Source organism: Helobdella robusta (assembly GCF_000326865.2).
Source record: "Helobdella robusta unplaced genomic scaffold HELROscaffold_4, whole genome shotgun sequence".
Classification (NCBI taxonomy): domain Eukaryota; kingdom Metazoa; phylum Annelida; class Clitellata; order Rhynchobdellida; family Glossiphoniidae; genus Helobdella; species Helobdella robusta.
Genome location: NW_008704902.1, coordinates 8,172,551 through 8,198,857, shown reverse-complemented (window position 1 = coordinate 8,198,857; position 26,307 = coordinate 8,172,551). Strand labels below are relative to the sequence as shown.

General features: G+C 35.8%; 2 protein-coding genes across 2 annotated transcripts; one reads left to right on the top strand and one right to left on the bottom strand.

Annotated features, from left to right (window-relative positions):
* Positions 1-2,478: 2,478 nt before the first annotated feature.
* HELRODRAFT_162948 (hypothetical protein) lies at positions 2,479-7,107 on the bottom strand (the record flags this gene model as incomplete). The annotated part of the gene is made up of 4 exons (XM_009024995.1): positions 2,479-2,628; positions 4,837-5,143; positions 5,201-5,533; positions 7,028-7,107. 4 exons carry the CDS (start codon positions 7,105-7,107, stop codon positions 2,479-2,481), a joined length of 870 nt encoding a protein of 289 aa, XP_009023243.1.
* Positions 7,108-22,276: 15,169 nt separating this feature from the next.
* Positions 22,277-23,201, top strand: HELRODRAFT_162947 (hypothetical protein; the record flags this gene model as incomplete). Its single annotated transcript, XM_009024994.1, has 3 exons — positions 22,277-22,403; positions 22,465-22,545; positions 23,014-23,201. The coding sequence occupies 3 exons, from the start codon at positions 22,277-22,279 to the stop codon at positions 23,199-23,201; spliced, it is 396 nt and encodes a 131-aa protein (XP_009023242.1).
* Positions 23,202-26,307: the final 3,106 nt, after the last annotated feature.

Sequence of the window (26,307 nt, the reverse complement as noted above, 5' to 3'; positions counted from 1 at the left end):
GACTTACTCTATTGAAAAGATTAATCCCATTTACGTCATGTTATTATCGTTATTCTCTCGTCGCTCCTTGTTATTTCGTGCAATTCTCCCTCTATTCTCTCTCCATTCTCTCGTTCCTTTCCCTCCTTATATAGTTGGTGATGCCAATTTCCAATCGTTCACGCCTTTTTGCTAGTAAGTGCATCACATGACTTTTACAACCGTTTTCATTGGTTCCGCCTCTTAATTAAATTATCAAGCGCTTCACTTTAATTTCTAATTACCAATTCTTATCTCGCTTTCACGTCTGTAACAATATGTAGTTTCACATCGTACAAAGAGTTGACGGGTGTTATATTTTTATAAAATATATATCATTCAAACTTATGATGTATACCGTAGTGCACATATATATGTCTATACATAATTTGAAATGTTTCTTTATTTTATTATATTTAGTATGATATTTTTGCATACTGTAATAAATTCTATGTTGATGAAAATTCTCAACGGTGTCTTACACGCACATATATCAGCTTCTGTATATAAATAGTAAAGACGAGGAAATGAAGATGAGTTTTGTAAATTTACTGGCTTACCCTCGAAAAAATATATTGTTTCTTCAATAAATTTATGCTATTTAATTCTATTTAATTGATGCTATTTAAAACGATTTCTTGTTTCTTTAAAATTTAAATAGAAGAAAAAACGTTGAAGTAAGTATGAAGTAGATCTTCTTACATCTTCTTTCAAAATATAGTTTTTTTTAAATAGATTTATAATTATGGTAATAATTAAAACTATATTATATAACTATATTTTAATAATCCCATATAGTGATCATGTATTTCTTCACCATTTTGTTCTCCTTATCCCTACTATTTTTTGCCATCAACTGCAACCTGGCTTTCGAAACTGACACAGATGGTTAGTTTATTATTAATTCCAAATAAGAAAAATTAATAACATTAATTTTATTGAAAGAAAAATAAAATGCACTATTGAATATCAATACAAATATTAAAATTAAATTGATTTTAAACAAAAAATGGGTGATTTGCTAAAAAGAACGTTAAAATCATTAATTAATTAATCCCGGTAGTTCAAAACGGCGACAATAAATTAAATTCAGAAATTTCTTGATAAAATTGAAAAAAAAGTATTTGCATTTTATTCAATATATTTTTTTATTAAATTTTTTTTATATCAAAACATCAAAGCAAGTGACTGTCTAAACATTTCTCCAATTTGTGTAAATAATTTGCCGCTTAAAAATAAGAAAACAGGTTGCTAAAATCTTTGCAGTTTCCAAGGAGACTGAGAACCCTATCAGATGGAATCTTTTACTGAAATAAGTAGGGGTCTTTGAAAAGTTGGCTTAAACATTTTAAGGGCTACTTGGTAATTGAGTAGTTTTTTTTATTACAATTTAAAACATCAAAACATGTGTCTAAACAGTTCTTTAATTTCATTTTGTGTAAATAAATTATGGACCTTTCTAAAGTTTCTTCCATTTAGTAAAATCCAAAATTGGCATTGACGTAAAAATGTATTAATAAATGTTATTTTAAAAACTTTAAAGACCATTACTAAACTGTATTGTTTCCACCGTCTCCAAAGTTAAATATACCTAACGCTGATTTTTAAAATACTCCACGAGTAATTAAACAAAGTTAAAATAACTGAAGCAACAACAAACAGCCGGGTTGTTGATTATTTTGACTAGGATTTGACCATCAACAAATTACTTTATCTAATTCAAACATACTCTCACGTAAAAAACATTTCATGATGTTTGAATATAATATTTAAATATTATGATATATTATATAGTATCATAATAATAATAATCATAATCTTGGGAAAAAACAAATTTCAATAAAACGTTTGAGAGAGAAATTTAATGAGTAAATGTAATTCAATAAACTTGAATATTTAGTTTAACTACAAACTAAAAATACTAGTGGTAAAATCTTCAAAAGCATGAAAATTTGTAATTTCATGTTCTTGATATTTTAAAAAATGTTTTGACCAAAATGTAAAAAATTATACTTTTCCATATTATATTCTGGAAATTTTTTATTAAACTAACCAAAATTGAATAATTTTAAATTTGATGGTGTTTCTATTAAAAACATTTATCGTAGGAGCATCATAGTTTTTGTCCGAAATTTAAAAAATTCATTTAGAATTCATCTTGTAAACAATGACGAATAGGCAACAAAAAACTTTTACATTTATTAAAATAAAAAATTTCAATAACATTACATACATTTCTTATTTCAAGCCGAACTATTGATCAAACATCCAGATACTCCTATTTCTTATGAAAAGCCACCATATGAACAGAGGTAATAAATCTTTTTAGTTAATTTATTTTCAATGATTATGGCTAACCTAACTTTTAATATAGTTAAATTAGAATTCGTGCAATTTATTTAATATGGAAATTGAGTTATTTGCATATATGGACTGCATCTTCGTGAGCGAAGAACTGGGTCATTGATGTGACTTCATGTAGGCAAAAAGTCCAATTCTAGACAAACATCGACGATCACAGATTCCACAGGCCCCTACTCCTGTGCTGCCCCCATCTTGGGCCACCTGTTTTCTCCGTTTCCTTTTGTCAACCAGAGCTGTGATTCTTGCCTGTTCAAAGGTAGAAACCGCCGCCTCTGTGTTCGATCTCCATTCCGTACGCAGCTGGGTTTTAGTACAGAATGTTTTTGAGTCAAGTCCACACTTCTTCAAATTTTCTTTCAGACCGAACATATATCTACAAACCGGGCCATATGCAAGACGAGCACCCGAGGCCAGCTGTCCAAAGAAGACCTGTTTTTAAATTCTTGCATCCGGCATGCGGACAACGTGCCTTGACCAGCAAAACTGGTCTTGGAGCAGCATTGCCTCGATACCCATTGTACCACACATTTTTCCAATACCATGACATTTGACACTCTATCTTCCCATTTGATGTGAGCAATAGCTTGAAGACATTTCATGAGGAATTGATCAAGCTTTCGTATGTGGCGTCGATAAGTCGTCCATGTTTCACAACCATATAGCAGAGAAGTCAGTACAACTGCTTTGTAAACAGCAATTTTGGTAGCCAGAGACACTCCATGCTCCCTCCAGAGACGTCTACTCAATCCCCCAAATGCAGCGCCAGCCTTTGCGAGCCTGGCTGTGATATCACTATCGATGGCAGTTTTATTTGAGATGTAGCTGCCAAGACAAAATCTATAAACAGCATTCAACTGCAAGCCGTTTGCTGATACTGTGGCCGCTGAATAAGATAAAATTAAGTAGCTTTGATGTAAGGCCTCTGTTTTCTTTAAACTCACTGTAAGTCCAAATCTTTTAGCTTCTGCATGAAAACGATGAAAAAGAGATTGAACTTCATTCTGTGAATGTGCAACCAGAGCACAATCGTCGGCAAAGAGAAGGTCGTGAACAATGACCATCTTCGTTTTCGACTTTGCTTGTAGACATCTGATGTTGAAAACATCTCCATCCAGGCGATAGCATATTGGTATGCTTTCGCAACAGTTTAGAAAAGCAACCTTCAGCATCATGGAGAAGTAAATGTTGAACAACAACGGGCCATGACGCATCCCTGCATGGTACCATTACCAACTTAAAATTCCGGAGAATGTTCTCCATTTTCAATCACGCTTGCTTTCATACCGTCGTGGAAGGAGCGAACAATGGAGACAAAAACCGGTGGACAACCAATCTTCACTAGACAGTTCCAGAGAGCTGAACGATTCACAGAGTCGAATGCCTTTATTAGATCGATAAAGACAAAATGGAGACCATGTTGCTGCTCTCGACATTTTTCCTGCAACTGTCTAGCATTTTTCCTGCAACTGTCTAGCAGTAAAAATCATATCGCTTGTACCACGCCTAGCCTGAAAACCACATTGACCCTCTGGAAAGATACCAATATCATAGACGTGCTTAGTCAGACGATTGACGATCACTCGAGCCAGTATTTTGCCGGGAATTGAGAGCAAGGAAATCCCCCTATGGTCATTACAACACGAACGATTGCCCTTTTTTTAAACAAATGGACGATGAGAACGTTTTTAAAATCCTGATGAACTGTCTGTCTTTTCCACATCTGACAAAACAATGCCACCATCCTGATCCCAAAGTCCGGTCCACCGTATTTGAACAACTCTGCCGGGAGACCATCCGGACACGGCGCCTTTCCAGAAGCCATCTGTGAAATGGCTTTTTCTACCTCAGACAAACTGGGAGGGACATCAAGGCTGTTTGCCACATCCCAACCAGGCAATTCAACAAGCACTGTATCGTCAAAGGAGGACTTCTGGTTTAGCACACTAGTGAAATGCTCAGCCCAGCGTGCCAGAATACCAAGGCCATCTCTGATGAGTGTTTGACAGTCACATGAGCGCACAAGAACACTGCCTGATTCACGCGGGCCAAACACCTCTTTTAAATTTTTGTAAAAAGATTTTATGTCTTTGCCATTGGCCACTGCCTGTTGTTCCTCAGCCTTGGCAGACCACCAGGATTCTTTCATTTGGCGAAGTCTCCTCTATGCATATTTAGCCTTCTTTACATTACTATTTTGTCGTTAATCCAGGCAAGATGAGTTTTGTGCATTTCATCCAAAAGCCATCGAGCCTCCGCCTCCGGTTCATCAAACCAGTCTTTATGTACACCACGTCGCCGACCGAGCACATCTACTGCAACGTTTTCCAGGGTCTGCCTGCACCGAGGCCATTCGATACCCGCATCTTTCGCTAGTTCATTCTTAATTTTTTGACAAAACGATTCCCTGATTGCTCAGCCATCCAGCTTAGCCACATCCAATCTAGTAGCTCTAACAGCTCTTTGGTGTTTCTTGGCTGGTTTTGCTGTTAGAAACACTGGGATCTTGATGAGACAGTGATCCGACCACATTGTAGTCTTCCGAAACGCTTTGGTTAGACGAGCGAGACAAAGGTCACGTTGATTTGTTAGGATGTAGTCGATAAGATGCCGGTGACTTGAATGTGGATGCTTCCAGCTGGTCTTCTTTTTGTTGGCCTGTTGGAAAACCATATTAGTGATCACCAGACTATGCTCTGTACAGAGTTCAAGCAGCATAGTTCCGTTTGAGTTTTCCTTTCCAACTCCATTGCGACCGAGCACCCTGGGCTACAGCATGTGGTCAGTGCCGACGCGGGCATTTAAGTCCCCCAAAACCAACAGTTGATGCTTATATGGTGTCGAAGCAACAGCTTCACTGAGCTGCTCATAGAACAAATCTTTTTCCTCCTTTGTTGCCTTAAGCGTGGGTGCATAGCAGCTGATCAAAGTGGCAGCGTGGCCTTCTTCTAGGCTAAGTTGCATCCTCATCAGCCGAGGAGAAATACCAAAAAGAGCCTGGTTTACAGTTTTTATGAGGGAGCTGCGAATAGCAAAACCAACTCCAACCGTTCGCATCTCTCCTGTTTGTCGACCCTGGCAGAAAAATGTGCAATCGGCAACCTTTTCCTCAAACTGAGGGGCGGCTAATTTTGGAATAGGTAAAAAAAAAATTCTGAAACAATGCATAAAAAGTAATAAAAGAATACAATTACATAATAACTAGAAATAAAATAAGCTATTGAGCTTGTCGCCAGCTAGCGTTATTCATACATCTAGCTACTATGTTACATATTCAAAAAGGACGGACTGAATATATTATTTAGACACCGAAGATGTTACACCACATTGCATAGCAATGCCCTAGCTACGCAAGTTTGGGTCTGAACATTTCCTTGAAAATTTATAATTATATATTCAATAAAAAATATATATATTCTATTATATTATATATACTATATTTTATATATTCTATAAAAGTTCGTCAATTTAAGCGAGTTTACAAGACTTATGAAAAATATTCAAATTATTATTTACAATAATATTTAGTAAAATTTATTAAAAACGCTTTTTTTTAAAGATAGTAGATTAATAACTGAAATGAAGTAACTGAGGCACTCATAATAATATCATGTGATGAAAATAAAAAACTCAAGCGAAGCTTCAGGTTATCTTCATCAAGTAAAAAGGCTAGAAACAGAAATTCTTTCAATTAGAACAGAATATGTTATAAAAGAAAAATTTGAAATTTATAATAATGGAGTTTTTGTAAAGGCTGGAATCACTGGATACGAGGAGACGACTACAAGATAAAAAAGGAAAATTCTGGTAGGAAATACCGAACATCACGTAACTGAGTTCAGTAGCCGAATCGGATTTAAAACTTGGTCATTGTTGGCCAATGAATTGTTGAGTTGACATGACATAAAGATGTTTATAATATTCTAAATAAAAAATTTATTTTCTTTTTTTTTTTATTAGCGAAATCGTCAACAAGAATTACGAAAAGAATATCCCAATGATTTGCCAAATGGAGAATTCAGTAGTGAATGCCTAATTTTTTTAATTTATCAAGATTTAAATTTATCAAAACTAATCTAAGAAATGTTGCATAATCGTCAATAATTCACAGCGCAGCTCCATGGTCCACAACTCCAACTTCTTTACAATTACAACTCGTACAGCTTCACAATCAATCACGCGTTGCAATTTGACCATTCCAGCCAATATAACAATATTATTATTTACACTAGAAATGTTTGTTTATCATTAGACACAAGTTGAAAGATGAGAAATTAGACTAAAAAGTTTCATTGTTCCAAGTATTTCTTGAAGCATGATTGGCTGTTCGAAAAAGGCACGATTCCACGAGGCCTGAGGCTTACAGCAATACTCACTGAAAAAGGGGGGCAGCGATATTTGATAGTCAAGGGGCGGCAGATTTCAAAACCGCCTCTGCCTCTTAGGAATTGACTTCAGACGCACGCTCTTCACTCTCTGCTGTAAGAAGTTTAATAAATGATGTTTAGAAGCTTTTTGAAGTCATTTCGACTTATGCTGTTGAATTTCTTCAGATCAGCAAAGAATGCGTTCCAAGTTTTGGCAGCTGAGACAGAAAATCTTCTTTTCCCAAAATGTGAAAATTTGAATCTTGAAACCACAAGATCACTTGGCTGGATAATCGCAGTCAACCCCCGCATTGAGTTTTTGAAACTGGTTAGATCCGTTCCTTAGGGTAAACTGGGGCATCTCGGTCAAACAATCTTTTACGAGTAAAGCTAGTTTGAATGTTAATTTTTCTGGCATACGAAGCCAGTGTAGCTCACCAGTGTACTAAAATACTCGATCAAACTTTGAGACACCAGCAACCAGCCTGGCAGCTGCATTCAAAACGGATTGAACATCATCATGCAGCGACAGGTTGATCCTATGCATTATCACATTGCAGAAATCAATCCTATTGCAAACGAAGCTGCAGTTTTTGCTGACTCAGCTGTCAGATATCGTCTTATTGCTCTTCGTCTTTAAAACATCGCAAGTACGTTGGCCAGTACGGGTATATAAAGTACAACACCATATCTCACCACCACCATCTCTCACTTTACGTACTCGTACTAGCCAACCGTTCTTGCTGGAGCAGGTTGGAAATTCTCACCCTTTATATACTCCCGTACTTATGGATTCGACTCACTATATTATATATATATATTATATATATATATATATATATATGTGTGTGTACAATTTTCATTAAATTCTATCGCAATAGTATTATTTATTAATTTTAATTAAAATTAATAAAATTACAATAGCGATAGAATTTAATGAAAATTTTATACCTAATGGTCTTATACCTATATATATATATATATATATATATATATATATAATTCATGGAACTTTAAAATTAAAATAGATAGCATTTCATATTAATTTTAATAATCAAATTTTTAACAGATTTGGCAGACCTGAAGAAAGCGAAAAAGACTTTTTTGATGAGAGAGATGATGTTGGGACTGCTGATAACAACAATTTATACACAAAAGAAAAACGATTTCTTAGATTTGGCAAGCGATTTATGAGGTTCGGCAAACGTTCAATTGGTCAAAAAAAAATATGTTTTTGGGACTGAAGCTCTATTTTTAAGTTAAAGCCGTCGTTAATGTTTGAACAAACAAGAAACCAACAATAAATTTTCAAATACTTTAACTAAAATATATATCAGTCACTGCAAATAAATAAGTAAATGTAGTATCTAGTATCTAACCATCAACACCAATTATCAGACTAATTTTTCAAACTAATTTACATCAATAAAATATTACATCTTTTGCCTTGTTTTTGTAGACTCTAAACTTCAGCGCTAATCATTAACCGGTTCTTATAGTACAACAGAAGAAATGAAGTTATCTCCAAATTGTTTGAAAACATCAAAAATCTTTTCTTAATATAAATCAGATTCTTGCAATTTAACTAGTAACTATAGACTCATATCCATAATAGCCAAATTTTAAATTTTTTCAGACAAATATAATTTAACTAGTGATAAACAATATGGTTCCCGTAAAAATTGTTTTCTTGAATTAGCAATATTAAATTTAAATCAATATGTTTTAAATAGTATAGTCAAAAGCTCTAGCTATTGGAGTCTTTGTGGATATATCTAAAGCGTTTGATACTGTAGAGTATGATTTATTGTTAAAATAAAATAACTTTTCAATATTTATATTAGAGGAACCACATTTGAATGGTTTGCAAGAGATTTAAGTTACAGGCACAACATGTCTTGTTGTTTTTATAAACGATCGAACGACTTCATTACCACGCTTAAAATTCATATTATATGCGTACGATACCGCTATCTTGCTAAATTTATAGTCGAGTTAACTCAAGCGTTAAATGATGATTTAGTTGAGGTTTCTTAAAAGAAATCTATCTAAAGCGTTTGATACTGTAGAGTATGATTTATTGTTAAAATAAAATAACTTTTCAATATTTATATTAGAGGAACCACATTTGAATGGTTTACAAGAGACTTAAGTTACAGGCACAACATGTCTCGTTGTTTTTATAAACGATCGAACGACTTCATTACCACGCTTAAAATTCATATTATATGCGTACGATACCGCTATCTTGCTAAATTTATAGTCGAGTTAACTCAAGCGTTAAATGATGATTTAGTTGAGGTTTCTTAAAAGAAAATCAATCATCTGAAGATTAACTTATCAAATACCAAATGTATTTTGTTTGGTCCATCAATTGTTTATAACCTGTTAAACTTTGAAATTTATCATGATGATAATGTGATCCCTAAAGTTTTATAGATTAAATTTTTGTGAATAATACAACTGGAAGAAACATATTCTGGATATTTTTAAAAATTTCTAAAAGTTATAAAGTGTTATAAATTATCAATATTATCAATTCCCTCTTAAATATTAGTTCTCAGAGAAAAGAGAGAATTATACTATCATCAAATCAACTTATCAGTCTGAGTAACGTAAGTTATGAAATGCACATAAATTTAAAACAAAATAAATTTCTATTTTGTCTGCCCAAACCCAAAGAAAATACGTCATGAATAACATAAAGAATAAAAACGAAAACCAATCAAATACCAAATGATTTAAAATAGATAATGAAGTAATAAAGAATTAAATAAAAATGATAAGAGTACCAAATTATGTAAAATTATGTACCAAATTATGTAAAAATTATGCACAAGTTCCACAAATCCATACACCTGTACTATCGCCGCTTTGAGCCGTCTGTTTTCGTTGAGTTCTTTTTTCAGCGAGAGCAGCTGTGCGTGCCAGTTCAAAAGCTAAAACCGCCGAATGGGTAGACCTTCTCCATTCCGAGCGTCGCAGAGCATCAACACAAAGAGCCTTGGGGTCTAGACCAGATTTTTTCATATTTTCTTTAAGGCTGTCTTTGTATCTGCGTACAGGGCCACTTGCCAGTCTATTTCCCGATGCTAGCTGACCAAAAAAGACCTGCTTGGGGATTCATGTATCTGGCATACGCATAACGTGCCCTATCCAGCGAAACTGAGCCTGAAGCAACAGCGATTTCACACCCATTATACCGCACTTTACCAGAACTACTGTGTTTGGGACCTTGTCTTCCCACCGGATACCTGCAATCATGCGCAGGCATCTCATATGAAACTGGTCGAGCCTACGAATGTGGCGACGGTAGAACGTCCAGGTTTCGCAACCGTAAAGCATTGAAGGGAGCACAACTGCTCTGTATACCGCAATTTTGGTGGCCAAAGTGATTCCGTGCTTTTTCCAAAGACGCCAGGTCAGCTTACCAAAAGCAGCACCTGCTTTTGCAAGCCTTGTTGTAATATCATCATCGATAGTTGCATTATTGGAGATATATCCGCCTAGATAACAAAACCTATCAACAGAATTGAGACGCGAGTCGTCCGCCATCACATGGGCCATTGCCTCCAACGAAACTGGGTAGCTCTGATGCAAGACCTCAGTTTTTTCAGACTGACTGTAAGTCCAAATCTCTTAGCTGTTTTATAGAAGCGGTTAAACAGCGTCTGAATTTCGGCCTGTGTGTGAGCAACCAGTGCACAATCATCAGCAAATAATAGGTCCCGGACAGAGATCTGTGTCTTGGACTTGGCTTGGAATCGTCTAATATTAAAAACATCCCCATCCATGCGATAGCAGATTGGTATCCCCTCACTACCGTGACGAAAAGCAACTCGGAGCATCAATGAAAAGTAGATGCTGAACAGCAATGGAGCCATAACGCATCCTTGTTTGGTTCCGTTTGTAACCTCCAAATCCTGTGACCGTTCACCATTTTCAACCACACTCGCTTTCATACCTTCATGGAAGTAACGAACAACGGCAACAAAAACAGAGGGGCAACCAATTTTTGACAAGCAGCCCCAGGTATGGAGAGCAAAGAGATTCCTCTGTGGTCGTCGCAGTTTTAATAATAAAATAATTAAAGTACCAGCAAAAGCACAAACACAAACACATGAAGTAGCAATCAAATGTTAGTTAACATCCGTATTGAACAGACGTATCCTGAACAACGCACTGGAGCCAGTCCGACGGACATCCAGAAGCAGTGAGTTCTAAACCGTAGGAGCAGCAATGAAGAAACGACGGTCGCCATATGTTGTTCAATCAATCAATCAATCAATCAATCAATCAATCAATCAATCAATCAATCAATCAATCAATCAATCAATCAATCAATCAATCAATCAATCAATCAATCAATCGATCAATCAATAAATAAATAAATAAATCAATCAATAAATCAATCAATCAGTCAATCAATCAATCCATCAATCAATTAGCTAATAAAGCGCTATTTCCGCGATATTCAACAGTGCTCCTCAATGAATTTTACAAACAAATGGGTCTTGAGATCCGCTCTGAACTTCGTAAGTGATGGAGAAATAGTCAGAGAAGTAGATAGAAAGTTCCAGAGAAAAGGGCCTGAAAAAGCAAATGCAGATTTAGCAAAAGAGTGTTTAACACGAGTTAAGAAGTGAGAAAAAAAAGATTGTACACCGGGGCGTTTAGGCGTATCTGATAAGTATTTAGATTGAGACTTTCTTTAAATTTGCAAATTGCATCGTTGTGTATTTTGCTGCAGTTGAAGGTCAGGACAGCGATTTTTAAAATAAAGTACTGTCGGACATTCAACCAATGTAGATTCATCCTCTCATTCGAAACATGATCCAGCCTTTGCAATTCGCAAACCAATCGTACAGCTGCATTCAACAATACATCTAGCACCACCCTATGTGTTCTATACAACAAACCATTAGCAACCTTTTTCAGTGTCGCCACGGTCTTTTTCAAACCAAAATGAAACACACCAGCGAACGAGACATTAATCCACAGAACAGAAAACTGCAGCAAATCATCAAGGAACATCTTCAAAATCACTGCGCGTTTTAAGAATCTCATTGCTTGTTTATAAAATGGTAAAATTTAAAAATTTAGTCATTTCTATTGAAAAATCAAATTCAATAGTTAATACTTTTGAATTTTATGCCCCACTGTTAGAACTGAACTACTTTCTAAGGCAAAAGAGGCGAAGAAATTGAACAATAGACAAACCATCGGGAACACTAAGCTACAAAATTACTCAAAAATAATCAATGTTCATCAACTGACATCACCATAGCCAGCGATTCATTTATTCATTCAATCGTATGGACAACAAAAATAGAACTCAATTCATATATCATTAAAATTTGAATAATAATAAACTAAAGCTCCACATAAAATTTTATAAATATCAACAAAGCAGATTAGTAGTAATACACTACCGAAATAGAAATGAAATATGCATTTGCCATCAAGCCTCAATGCATAATCAAAGGAAAAAAAATCCGTAAAATAAAACATGAAACAAGCAAACACAATACCAAACTTTGACTCAACAAAGAATTCCAACCAAAGAAATAAGCTCAAATAACAAATAAACAATTGACAACATAAACAGGCAACTAAACAATGAAAGAAAAAATCAAAATGGCATATAAATGGTAAACCAAAACAATCACCTAAACTAGTAATCAACTTCAACAACAAACCAATAATTAGTCCTCATTTCATAGCTAACAAATTTGACAAAAAATTTATAAGTTTACCCAACATTCAACTAATAAAACAAACAGTTACTGATCATCAAATTAAAAAACTAAGTCATCACATCTCAGAAATAGAATCAACAATAATTAATGCCATAAAACAAGCTAGACAATCAAAATCATTTGGCCCAGATCAACTTACAATATTTCATCTAAAACACCTGGGACAAAACGGAATTAATCATCTTGCACACGTTTTCAATCAATCTTTAACGACATGCATACTACCTTCAATATACAAGACAAGACATTCACGACAATTTCAGTTCTCAAACCAGGTAAAGCTGAAAACGAAACCGCCCTATTTCACTACTTCCTCTACCAGTTAAAATTCCAGAAAAATGTCTACTAATAGCCATCATTAGCAAGAACATAACACTAGCCAACCATCAACACGGTTTTAGACTAGAGCACTCAATAAACACAGTTCTTCAACTTACAACTGACATCTCCATAGGCTCACTAAAAGAAAGACCACCTCATCGAACAATAATAACTGCTCTAAATCTATCAAAAGCATTCAACATTGTCAATCACTGAAATCTCATCAACGACCTATTACAGAAAACAATTCTTCACGCATTCATTAGATGGTTGTCAATTATTTAAAAGACAGATCAGCAACAACCAAATTCCACAACCACAAATCAACATCTAACAATATTACCACCTGTGTTTTTCAAATTTTAGTACTTTCTCCAACATTATTCAACCTCTACGTCACAGAAGCTCCCATCCCTGATCTCTTTATCTAATACCAAAATATTATCATACACCGATGATTTTACAATATATTGTTATAACTGTCCCGGTCGACGACAGCCATACCAAATCGTTGGCGTTAAATCCAGCAATGTTTCTTTTTGATCGTATTGAATCTTGGTTGATTCGCTATTCTTTTTTAACTTCTGTCGCGTGTAATGTGGATGCTGTTTAACCGCTGACGGAGATTGTCCACATAATTTGTTATTGATTGTGGGGTTTCAGGTGGTACGCCATATTTTATATCAGCTGGGGTTCTTATATTACTTCCAAAAAGGATCTTTGAGGGAGTCCCCCCAGTAATTGTGTATAACACTTCGATACAGCCATGAGGAACAGTGGTACTCGTCGATCCAATTCTTTTTGGTTTTCGTCAACTACCTAGGTTTAATTAGTTTTTGGTTAAAATGTTCCACCATACCATCCGATTGAGGGTGGAGAGGAGTTGTTCTTGTTTTCTTTATACCCAATAATTGACCCAGCTCACCAAACAATTGCGACACATACTACATTATCGACACCAACTTTCCACATCTTCTCGAGCATTAACCCAGTAGAACTTCTCACGTATTCTGTCAAGCGTCTTATTAACTCCAAGATGTCCTCCTGATAAGCCGCCATGCATTTCTTTGAAAGTTTCTGCAATTTTATTCCTAGGTACCACAATCTGCATGCGATGTTTCGATCCATCTGTTGATTCCCATTTCAGTTTAAGCAACTCATTTTCTAAATGCAAGAAGCCCAGTAATTTTTCAACGACCGAACTCAGATACGTTTTGCCATTTAGGTCGCTGGCAATGACATATTTTAAGTTTTCGTCTGCAGATTGCGGGTTAGTCAGTTCTTCCGGTGTCCATCCTGTATCTGTCGTTATTGTAATTTTTCGTACATCTTCTGTTTGTACTTTCTCTTCCAGTCGACTGGAATATTTGCGACCTGGTAAACAAGGTCGACGAGCAAGAGCATCGAAATTGTTGTGGGAGGTTTCTTTACGGTGCATAATTTTAAAGTCGCACATTTGTAATCGTTCCAACCACCGTGCCACCTGTCTTCTGGATTTTTGAAATAGAGTAACCACTTCAACACTGCTTGATCCATTCGAATGAAAAATTTTTGTCCGTAGAGATAGATACTTGTGGAAATGTTTTGTTGCAATGACCATCGCTAGCAACTCTTTTCTGGTTATGTTGCAGTAACGTTCAGGCTTTGTAAGACTTTTGCTGTTATAGGCCAAAAACTTTTCTTTTCCGACAACAATTTGTGACAAAACAGTTCCAATTTCACAGTTGCTTGCACCCGTATCCAGCACATATGGTTTACCTCGAATTGGATATGCTAACAAGGGGCTTCACATAATTCTCATTTTAGTCGTTCAAAAGCTGCTACAACAACTCATTCCCATTAAACGCTCGATCAATTTTGTGAGTTGATGTAGTTGTGGTCATTCGTTCAACTTTTGCTAAATCTTTTACAAAAAAACGTAGTATGAAGCTAATCCGAGGAAACTGAGCAAATCATTTTTATCTTTCGGAGTTGGCCAATTTTTTACCATTTTTCTGTTACTTGGATTTGTCTTTACTCCAATGGAAAATATGACATGTCCCAAGTAATTCACTTCTTTCCAAACAATTTGCCTTTTTTAACGTTCATCTTTAAGTTCGCTGCTCGAAGTCTCATAAATATATTTTGTAAATTCTAGACATATTAGTTGAACGACTTTCCTAAAACTATTATATCGTCTAAGTAGACAAGACATGCTTTCCAGGTAAGACTTCGTAATACACATTTCATTAGACGTTTAAAAGAAGCTTGAACATTGCACAGTCCAAACGGCATTACAGTAAATTGCCAAAAGCCTGATCCAATTGAAAAAGCTAATTTTTCACGATCGTTTTGCTCGATCCCTACTTGATTGCCAATATCCGCTTTTCAAGTCTACCGTAGAGAACCAGTGTGAACCAGATAAGGTGGCCATGATGTCATCTATTCTCGGTAGTAGATAACTATCCTTTTTGTCACTTCGTTTAGCTTTCTGTATTCCACACAAAAGCGGGTGCAGCCGTCTTTTTTCTATACTAGAACAACTGGCAAGGTCCACGGACTAGTTGACGGTTTGATGACACCCTGGTTTAGCGTTGTAGTTATCTCGTTTACCTCATCTCCTTTTGTTACTGGAAGACGGCGTAGTACTTGTCTGAATAGCTTTGAGCCCTAAGTATCGATTCGATGAGTAACAAGGCCCGTTTTTCCTTTATCATTGTCTCTGGTTGAAAATAAATCTACATAATCCGCCATCAAATTTTCGGCTTTTAAACGACTTCCCTCTTGCAAATTGAGTTCACCTCTTTTCAAAATTTATCTCATTCTGATGTTAAATATCCAAAGACTTCACGATATTTATAAATTGATAAAAAACTATTTCTTAGTCTTTTTAATTGTAATGGAATGCTCTACCACATTTAACACCCGAACTGGAACAAAGCCATTTTTATATGCTTATACGAAACTCTTTCCAATAACAATGTTGTCAATTTCTATCGTCGTCGTTCGCTCAACCAGGTAAAATTGGTGGTCCCCAGTATAGCAAATTCTTTTCGCCCATATGATATTCTCTGATGATTTAGGTACATCAGTGTCATTGTCGATCGTTATACAAATACATTTCACATCGCTGTCCCCATTACTATCTCCGTATTTCTCCATCTAAGGACGTGTTTTTCTAAATCAATTTTAAAACCATTTTTATTAGGAAATCAACGTCTATCGTGCATTCGTCAGTGATATCTACTATTAGGGATGTACTCTCGAATGCCTAGTTGAACAGTGTAAGAAATTTCTCCGTAAACGGGCGCTGTTCCTCCAGCAGCTGTTCAAAAATGTGTTTATGAAAATTTCCACTTTTTATGTTTGGTACCAGATCACATCTTAAAACTGACCTTGTTGCTCCTGTGGCGGGGTCACCATCTAACCGTTTGGGCCATGTTGGTGCACGATGACGACAGTATTTGTTTCTAAGGCGTTGTTTACAATCTCGTCGTAAATGTCCTTTTTCCCCACAATTCTAGCATTTTGGCCCACCATAATCCTGACCCTTTTGTTCTAGAATCATGGACACAAACATTCTTCACAAATTTGGCGCAACTTTATGTCGGTCTTTGATGCATGCTTTGCTGACTCGAATGTAAGACTGTAGGCAACGGCTTCTTTGAGGTTGCATTTTTCCGCTAGTATGAGGGTTTGTCCAAGATCTGAATCTCGAACAGCCTTTGCAAACGCATGCAACGGACATCAAACTATTACCACAATGCCAATTTGAATTAAATTTTAGATTGTCAATAATAAGAAATCAATAACAAAATGATTTTTAAATGTCAATATAAAAAGAAACGTTTCTAATTTTTTTTTTTCAACAAATTAAAACAATCATTACAAAGATATTTTGAAATCACTAATATATAAGGTTGTTTCAAAAAAGATGAAAATTTCCTCTTGATTATTAATATATCTTCTAAAATGTTTTTATTTAAACCACTTCTGCAGTCTCTAAGGATAAATTTTAATCCACAAACAGATGCTTTCAAAATTTTGAAGATGAACACTTCATTTCAAATTTCTCCGATTATACTGGGTTTCCATTCACGTGGCAATTCTTACTCAAATTATCGGCGAACTCAATCGGAAAAACAAACGAAAACAAATTTTGAAAGATAATAAAAATTAATATAGAATATATGTTTAAAAAAAGAATATTATCTAAATATTATTTTTCTGAATTTGACAAAAATATTTTCTTTTAAATTTTTAGCATCGAACCATTATTTATTTCGTAACGGTTTTCGGTTATACTAGCAAACAATATTTCGGTTCGGTTACAGTGTTTGTTTCGGTTTATAACGGTTTTTGGTTACGGTTCAGTTCCGGTTCGATGCCCTGTGTTGGCCACGAACATTCCGTCATGATTTAAAATTTCTAGCCGTCTCTGACCATTATCACCATTATCTCTCCAACCTCAAAGTTTCCAAGACAGACCAGCCAGGTTACCTGATTTGCTCCCAGCCTTGCATTGAAATTTCCATGAAGATAGAATCTTTTATTTTGAGATATCCTCATTGAAATCTTGGCAAAATTGGTCCTTTTCCTCAGAAGCAGAGTAGAGAGTTGTAGCATATGCACTGAGAACATTGATTGTGCCAGAAAACGTCGACAGCCGAATGATAAGCAATATTTCTGTGTCTATATATATAAATAGACATTCATATAAAGCACTGATACTTAAGGGTAAGGGTAACGGTGCCCACTGATCGGAGGATTGAAATGTCCGACAGAAAAACAACAAATTTATCACTGAAACCATATTTGACGATAAGACAAAACCATGATTATTTTTGCAATAATTTAAAATAAAAATATTCGAAATAAGGTTTTGTGAAATTTAGAGTTAATATGGTTGTCTTTATCAAACATGTAAAAAAAACTAGAACAAATTAATTTTCAAAAAATTTTTTTTAAAACATCGCTGCATTTTGCCGATATTTTTAAATTGACAAAATGATCTGCTCTAGTTGGCCCAACATTAACGATGCATATTTTTTTGTTATTTTCGAAGCACTTTAGCACGTGTTTATATCCTGAATACACCTGTTTTATCATGAAAAAATTATTATTTCTGATATTAGATATACAAAAAAGTCAGCATTAACCAACAATAACATAATTTACATAGTACAAAGTGAGAAAACATAACATGACAGCCAAGTCACGTTGTAAACTCAGGCTGATACTAGAGGTGAGAGGGAATTTAAATTTGTTTCATATTTCCTCCCATTTTTGTTTGTCATTCCCGATTACCTCCCGAATTCCTATTTATGACAACATTCCCTAAAATTTCCACTTTCTATTTTTTGAATTCATTTCCGCGTTTTCCCTCCCATTCACATTTTGCATAATTTTGAACATCAAAAACAAATTTTAAAAAATGCTCATATTAAGAACGTGTTTTTGGTACAAAACAAAATAAAACAGAAAAGCTCTAAAAAATTAAGACAACATAATAAATTACAAATTAAATTAAAACAATTTTATACATGTTTATCAATGCTATGTGAATTTCTAATGACCACAAGTCTGCGTATGCGTGTGTCAACCACATGTTTGCTTATATATTGTTGCAGACGTGAAGCCGAAATAAGAACTAGAAATTACGTGAAGCGCTTGCAAATTAATTTGAATGCGTAAATAATTAAAAAGGTTGTAAAAAAAAGTCATCGGTAGCTATAAAAAGAACGAGACAAACAAAAGAGGGACGAACAAGGGAAACTCACGAGAGAGGAGAACAGGTAAGAAGAAGACGGAACAACAGTTGACGTAGAAGTCGTAAATGCGATTTACGTAGTTATCTGCATTAGTTTATTGTTTCTATTACTGTTGGTATTTAAATAAACGTTCAACTTAGTTTGCGTTTAAAGTGGTTGTGTTCATCTATCGGAAATCTTGAACCTACAGATAAACGAACTCTTGACTATCGTTGGAAGCTACAACACGGTGTTGGAGATATAACGAGTATTGAAGCTATAACATCGGTGTTGGAAGTTACGAGGTCGAAGAGGTTACAACACTTAGAAGTTGGTGACAGAGGTAAAATTTTGATAGCTGGAAACTCACTGCAGTAAAGAATACCAGGGCTAGGAGAACGCAATACAATTAGTCGGACAAGAGAAGCTAACTACTGACGAATAGTTGTATTCCGTGATTTAACTGTCGATTGTGCTGTATTCTAACGATTTTAGGGACCGAATGAACACAGCAATAAACACAAGCGATTGTCAGAACTGTTTTCTTTCTAATAAAGCCATCTGAAATATATCTGTTCAGGAGTCAAGAATCCACGTAAGAAATAATGATACCATACAAGTTCAAGGGGTCGGTTATAACAATATATTTTATATGAAATTTTTTTATAGTTCTTTTGCTTGCAAGTGATTATCTTTTGTGTTAACGCACACGTGTGTACGTATGTGAATGTGTGTGTCTTGATCACATAAATGTATATAAATAATGAAATAATTTCCATCCGTTATGGGTCGGACTTTTTCATTCTATTCATCAGTTTCTGTCTCCAAGCCGATCTACCCATTGCGTCTGTCTCCTTGAGACCAAGTGCCTTCAAGACCTCCTGTATGGTCTGCGTCTAGGACTTTTTTGGGCGACCTCTTGGGCGGGTGCCAGGCACCTTGTGCTCAGTAACGGAAAACATTGTATCGTTTTCGCTTCACATGGCCAAACCATCGTAGGATCGGTTCAGGATCTTGGTTGTGTGGATATGGTCCCTTAGGTCAACATGCTGCATCCATCTTCATGACAGTTCGGTGAAGCTGCTGTTCGAGTTTTGTTGTCATCGGCCACGTCTCTGCACCATACATTAGAACAGAACGTATAGCTGTGTTGTATAGTTCTGAGCGCAGCGGTAGAGGAATGTTACGCCGCATCAGCACCGAGGCAAGAAGGTGCCATCTGCCACACGCCGCTCGTATGCGTCCACAAACGGCATCAGCTGTTCTAGTACAATCCAGCATATCTCCCAAATACTGAAATGAAGTAACAGTTTCGATCCCGGTAATCGTATCATTATCTGGGCTCCGTTGTCGCGGGTTGATGCAGGCAGGGTATACGAAATCAGTCACTTTCCTCAGTGAGTCGACATTTCTCGAGTATCGTCTGTGACACCACTGCTGACATCGTAGGCATTTGATCGAGTTGCTTCCAACTTCAGCCACACACACCGAACATGGCCAATGACCAAAGACCACAGGCTCACCGGTGTTCATAATTTTTGTTTTATCAAGCTTTAACTTTAGCCAGTGTTCGGCAAGCAGGATATTCAAGACTTCAAACTTTCTGGCTGCATCTTGTTCCGAGGCCGAGTCAGGACGATATTATCTGATATATCACATTCCATATGTTATCTGAGCTGGTTTGGTTGTTTGGTTATTTCTTCCATCACCGTGATGAAGAGCAGAGGGCTGAGTTTTGATCCCTGATGGACGCCGATGTTAATATCAAATTCATTCGTGTTACCGGCTGTTGTGCTGACCAGAGTTTTTGTGTTAGAGTACGTCGCCATAACCAGCCAAACCAGATATTCGGGAACAAGCTGTCAACGTAAACTCAACCTCATTGCCTCATGAGAGAGAAACTAGGTCAAAAGCCTTTTTCAAGTCCACAAAAACATGGAACAGTCGCTTTTGCTTTGCCATGTATTTTTCCTGTAGTTGACGAATGATATAGATAGCATCAATGGTGGATCTCCCTGCCAGGAAACCGTACTGGTAACCACCTATTGAAACGCACGACAACAGTCTTCTCTCAATGAGAAGTTAACCTTCAGGGGATGTTCCAGAAGACGTATACCCCGATATGAGGAGCATTTTAGTGGATCTTCTTTCTTTTATATACAGTTGTGCTACTGTTCCATTCGCAGAACCACTTACAATGTTATAATTATCTGTATATCTTTTATGTTCTTCATGTTACCAATCATTGATTTGAAGCAGCCATCTTCGCCACAAAGGCTGTTTATCCTTTTCACACGACGTACACACGTATTTATGTGCAAGCGCAAGCACCGCATCGTATACGCTGAGTATGATAGCCATGGAGATGTTTGACTCATCGCGCATTTGAATCACTGAGCCATTTTGCCGGCCAACATGCGACAATTTACGTTGTCTACCCATTTACCAGCCTCAAAAGGATGGACGGCTGGATTGGCCAGGGGTCGGCTACCCCGATGAACTTGTAAAAACTGCACAATTCGAACCCAAGTCATGAGAGTGGTAAACGGACAACGCTAACAACTCGGCCACTAAAAACCAATGTCAAAACTATCAACGAAAATGATAAATTAAAACTTAGGATTTTCCTCATCTCTTGTACTTAAAACTAATTGCAATACTAAACCATAATCGTTAATGAAGAGCAGTCATCTAGTATATTATGATGTTTTTTTGGTGTGCGATGTCTATGGCTTACGTGTTGTGGATTTCAATCAGTAAAATTTTCGTTATAAAGTTTTTGCTCATTTTCCTTCAATAAAACATAAATTAATTTTTTCTGACAACGTTTATAAATTTACGAAAGATTTTGTTGCTGTATTGCAATTCGTTTTACAATTTATTATGACTTCAACAAATTTTCATCATCGTCGTCATAGTAACCGATTTTAATTTCAAATTTTAACGGTTTTTTTATCTAATTTAATTTAAATAACAATTTCACTAATTTCAACTTCTAGTTTTCTGTTTTATCAATTTTATTTTTTTCATCCGTTTTTACTTTTATCAACTCGTTACTAATTATTGCTCACATACTCAATCGAAAGATCCAATACACACACCAACAATTGCTTGATTTTCTACCCGACAAATTCGCCATCAAAAAAGTCTTTTTTTCAACAAACTCCTCTTTTCTTCAATCGCTACAACAATCTCAACATCAACACTTCCGGCCCATCTACCTCAATCGCTACAGCACTCTACAACAACTTCAATACCAGTAGTGGTATTAATTCATTAACCCGTAAAAGAAGCAACCACCCCAGTCGACGCTCCTCACCTAATCAGCTCAATCTCATAAACATCAAATTCACCCCAACTTACAACGCAGCCAAAATCGTCCACCTACCATTTACATTTTGAATGTCACAAGCATTATCAAGCCACATGCTAATTAGCATTTGAGATGTGATGTGTATCATCTCCAACCTGACTCACAATCATCACCAAGTCATGGCTTAAGCCAGATCACCCTGATAGTTTGATCGCACGCAATAGATGGCTACACACCCTTCAGAAAAGATCGCCTTCGCTGGCGGCGTGGAGGTGGCGTTGTCATCTATTTGAAATCATTGTTTTGCCTCATGCTATCAATGATGCACTGGAAACCCTTTCATCAGCGCCATCTATCATCCACCAAATCATCCATCATATGAAGTCTCCACCTTGATGGGTTATACCGATGAAATCTCTAACACTGCGTTGCGGAGCGACTAAAAACTCATCATTGGAAGTGACTTCCATCTACTCGACCATCATTCCATCCTTCAAACGGGTCTACACCCTAAATTCTGGTCCCACCCACCAAGGTCACAACCTTGACAGAATATATGGGATTAATGTGAACCTGGACACCAATCACACTTAAAGGTCACACGTTTCCGCACATCATCTTGGAGTGGTTGCTGCTCCTCCACCAACTAACTCAACATCGCGAAACAACACCCCAAGGTCATCTCACTTCGCCGTCGTCCTCCTTCACAGAGTAGTGCTTGCCTTCAACATCTTAACAACATCGACTTCAACATCACCACCACCACCAACAATACTCTACCAGCAATTTTTAATAATAATACTATTAATTTTGATAATATTAAAAATGATAATAATAGTCATACTAATAGTAATAATACTAGTAACAATAATAATATTAACAATGGTGTCAACGATAATAATAATAATATTAACGTTCATAACTAACTCTATTGACAATTTTTTGTAACACTGTTTTGATAAATTTTATAAAATCATCAACACAACTTACAACATGTACTACCCGATATCAAACATCACGATCAAATTATCAGCCCATTCATCAAATATCTATCATCAAAAAATAAATTCATGAAATCAGGATCCATCCGCAAAGCCAAATCACCAAATACATCAACACACTCATCATCAACTTTAACTCAAAAGCCTTCACTAACAGTAAGCGTGGAAGCAAAGCCATGTGGGACCAAGTCAACAAGTTCATAGACTTTGACAAATCGTTCAACACGTCAACCTCACAGCAAATTGATGCCAACACAGTCAACACCAACTGCTTCCATGTCAACCGACCCGTCCTACAAAACTCCACCAACAAAAGCAACAATAGTCAATAGTCGTCATCAACGTCAACAATTTACCCTACACTTCCTCCTGCACATGCTGACGAAGGCCTGTCCAGACAGTCAACCAGCATGGTTTCTACAAATCATCGCTCCATTCATCTTCAGCACCTTAAGTTCACTCTACAATCACTGCTTAATGCATTTGTTAGTACGAGCGTTCTGCTACTAACAAGACACCTTGTTGTGAAGTAAAATAAACAAAACAAACACAATTCAGGCGTAAAAAAATGTTAACTTTATTCTAACGTGAATCTCGAACCGTCTCGTTCACAAGCTCTCAGGAAAAAGAAAGAAAATAGAGAGAGAAAGAAGCAAAGAAATAAAAATGAACAGAGATTAGGTAACATTGAAAATCGCAATAATCTATAATAATAATTAATATATAAGATAGTTAATAAATAAATGTTTGGTTCCTACAATAAAAATTAAAATATTCATTTCGTTTGTTGAATGTTATTTGTCTCCTTTTTCTGGAGTGTTGGTTGTTATGATGGTTCCGATGTGGTTGACGTCGGTCTTGTTTCTTGTTGCGACTGATGTTGTTGTTGATGTTTTTTGTGTTTTAATAGATTATGTGTCTGATATTGCTGGTTTGTTGTATCTGTTGTAGAAAGTTCATTGTCAAACAATTCTCATTGTTTATTCTGGTTTTGGTTGTTGGATTGAAAAACAATCGATCAATTGACACATTCTGAAAATTTCCTGGTAACAATTCAATTTTAAAGAATTTGTCGTTACGTTCAATCACTTTGAAAAAGCCCGTATTTGGTGCTTTATACGATGTACTCGATCTACTCTTAACCATACGTGACTACTGTTTGAAAGTTCAGTATATGAACAGTATCAAAACGTGCAGACGGTAAATTGAATGATGATATCGTAGATTTTGTGTGTCGGTGAATTTTGTTTTGTTGACAGCTGCTTAGTAGTTCTTGACCATGTTCTTATTCGTTTGTTTATACCTGGCCAAGAATATCTTGATATGATTAATCTTATTGATGTTTTGATACATGGATGTGAGAGGTTATGAAGACTGTCAAATATGGCTTTTCTCAAATTAACTGGGATGTATGGTATGAGGTATGGTGATACATCACAAAATATTTTTTTGTTATGGCTAATTGGATATTGTTTCAACAGATCCTTGAATGATTTTATTTCATCATCAATTTTTTGTTGCTCGGCTATCGACATTGTACGTTTATCTATACAGCATTTGCTGGCCAAGAGAGACAATTTGCAACAACGTTTTCTTCACCGCGGATATAAATGACGTCTGCAATGTATTCGGATATCATTGAAAGATATCGTTTTTGAACGTCTGACTTTAATGGTGTTTTTTTTTTGTAGGCGACGCATATAATAGTTTGTAATCTGTAAATAAAGTTACATTTCTTCCTTCAATCTGATGTTTCAAATGGATGACGGTAAGATACGCTGCTAGTAGTTCTCTGTCGAATGTAGAAAGGTTACGTTGTGGTTCAGTTAACTTTTTAGAGTAGAAACCGATTGGTACAGGAGTTGAATCTTGATGCAGTGCCGCACCTATGGCGTAATCAGAAATGTCAGTAACTAAGTGGTATTTTCTACATTTTGAATCTGGATATGGAAGTGTTGTTACGTTGGCAAGTTTAGATTTGATGGTTTTGAAAGTTTTCAATTTTTCGTTAATAAACACTATTGTTTTTGAGTTTGGGTGCAATTTTATTAGTTCTGTTAATAGAAATACAATATCTGCAAATTGTGAAATGAGTTTGCGATAGAAACCAATCATTCCTAAAAATCTACGTAAAGATTTAGTATCATTTGGAACTGGAAATTCTTCAATTTCGTTTATTTTTTCGTTTATTTCGTTTATATTCGTTTATTTTTTCTTTTGTGAGAAATAGTCCTTCACCGCTGATGTTGAATCCTAGGTAATTTAGATTTTCTTCGGAAAATTGGCACTTGTCTATGGAGATTCTAAAATTATTTTCGCTAATGATTTGAAATACCGTTTCTAAATCTTTTTCATGATGTTCAGTGCTTTCTGAAAATATGAGAATACCGTCTAGATAAACAAAACACAGTCGGTACCTAGGAAGATATTATCCATGAATCTTTGGAATGTACATCCTGCAACCGGCATAAACTCAAAGAGTCCAAACGGCGTTATTATGGCTGTTTTTTCAATATCGTTTTCATGTACTGGTATCTGGTATAAGGCTTTTAATAAAGCCAATTTTGAAAATATCTTTTGCGATGAAGTTTAGTTGAGATGCTGTGAATATTTAGAATTGGATATCTGTCTGGTTTCGTAATGGCATTTACACAACGATAATTTCCGCGGGCTCTCCTTTGTCCAGGAGATGGAGTGGAGAAGTCCAGGGAGATTTAGATTGTCTGATGATTCCGGCGTTTAGTAAAGAGTAAAAACGTAAATTCCTCTTTTGCTACTTTATGAAATCATGAAAAAAATGTGAAATTGTGACGATTGTGATGATAATGATTGCGTCTATATCTATTGTCAGAATTATGAATTAATACTGACTAAAAATACTTCAAAAAGTTTTCAACGCAAAATTTATTCACTCGATAGGGGGCATGGTGCAAGTTAATTTACTCGATAGGTGACGACGATTTTTTTTTGTTTTGCAATTTAGATGACGTCATAAATTATTACAAATTATTTTAAAATTTAATTAGTACTTTTTCTGATTAATTGGACATACCTTGGAAATTTTTATGTTTTTAAAACACCCGAAACAAAATCTAATTTTGCTTTGATAAGGAAGGGTGTGAAAAGACTGAGAGACTGGGTTGACTAGTGAGGCAGCTTCGAATAATCAGTGCCTATTCTGGTCCCTAAGAGACTTAATACGTGATTCTATGCTCATTGGCATAGTTTCAGAAACGTCTTAAGTTCTCAAAAAGAGTCAGCCTTGGGTTCACCAGTTAGGCAGCTTCGAGTAATCAGTGCCTATTCTGGTATCTAAGAGACTTAATGCGTGATTCTATGCTCATTGGCATAGTTTCAGAAACGTCTTAAGTTCTCAAAAGTGGATTTGGTACGAGACTCTATGCTCATTGGCATAGTTTCGCACGCGTACTAAAGTCA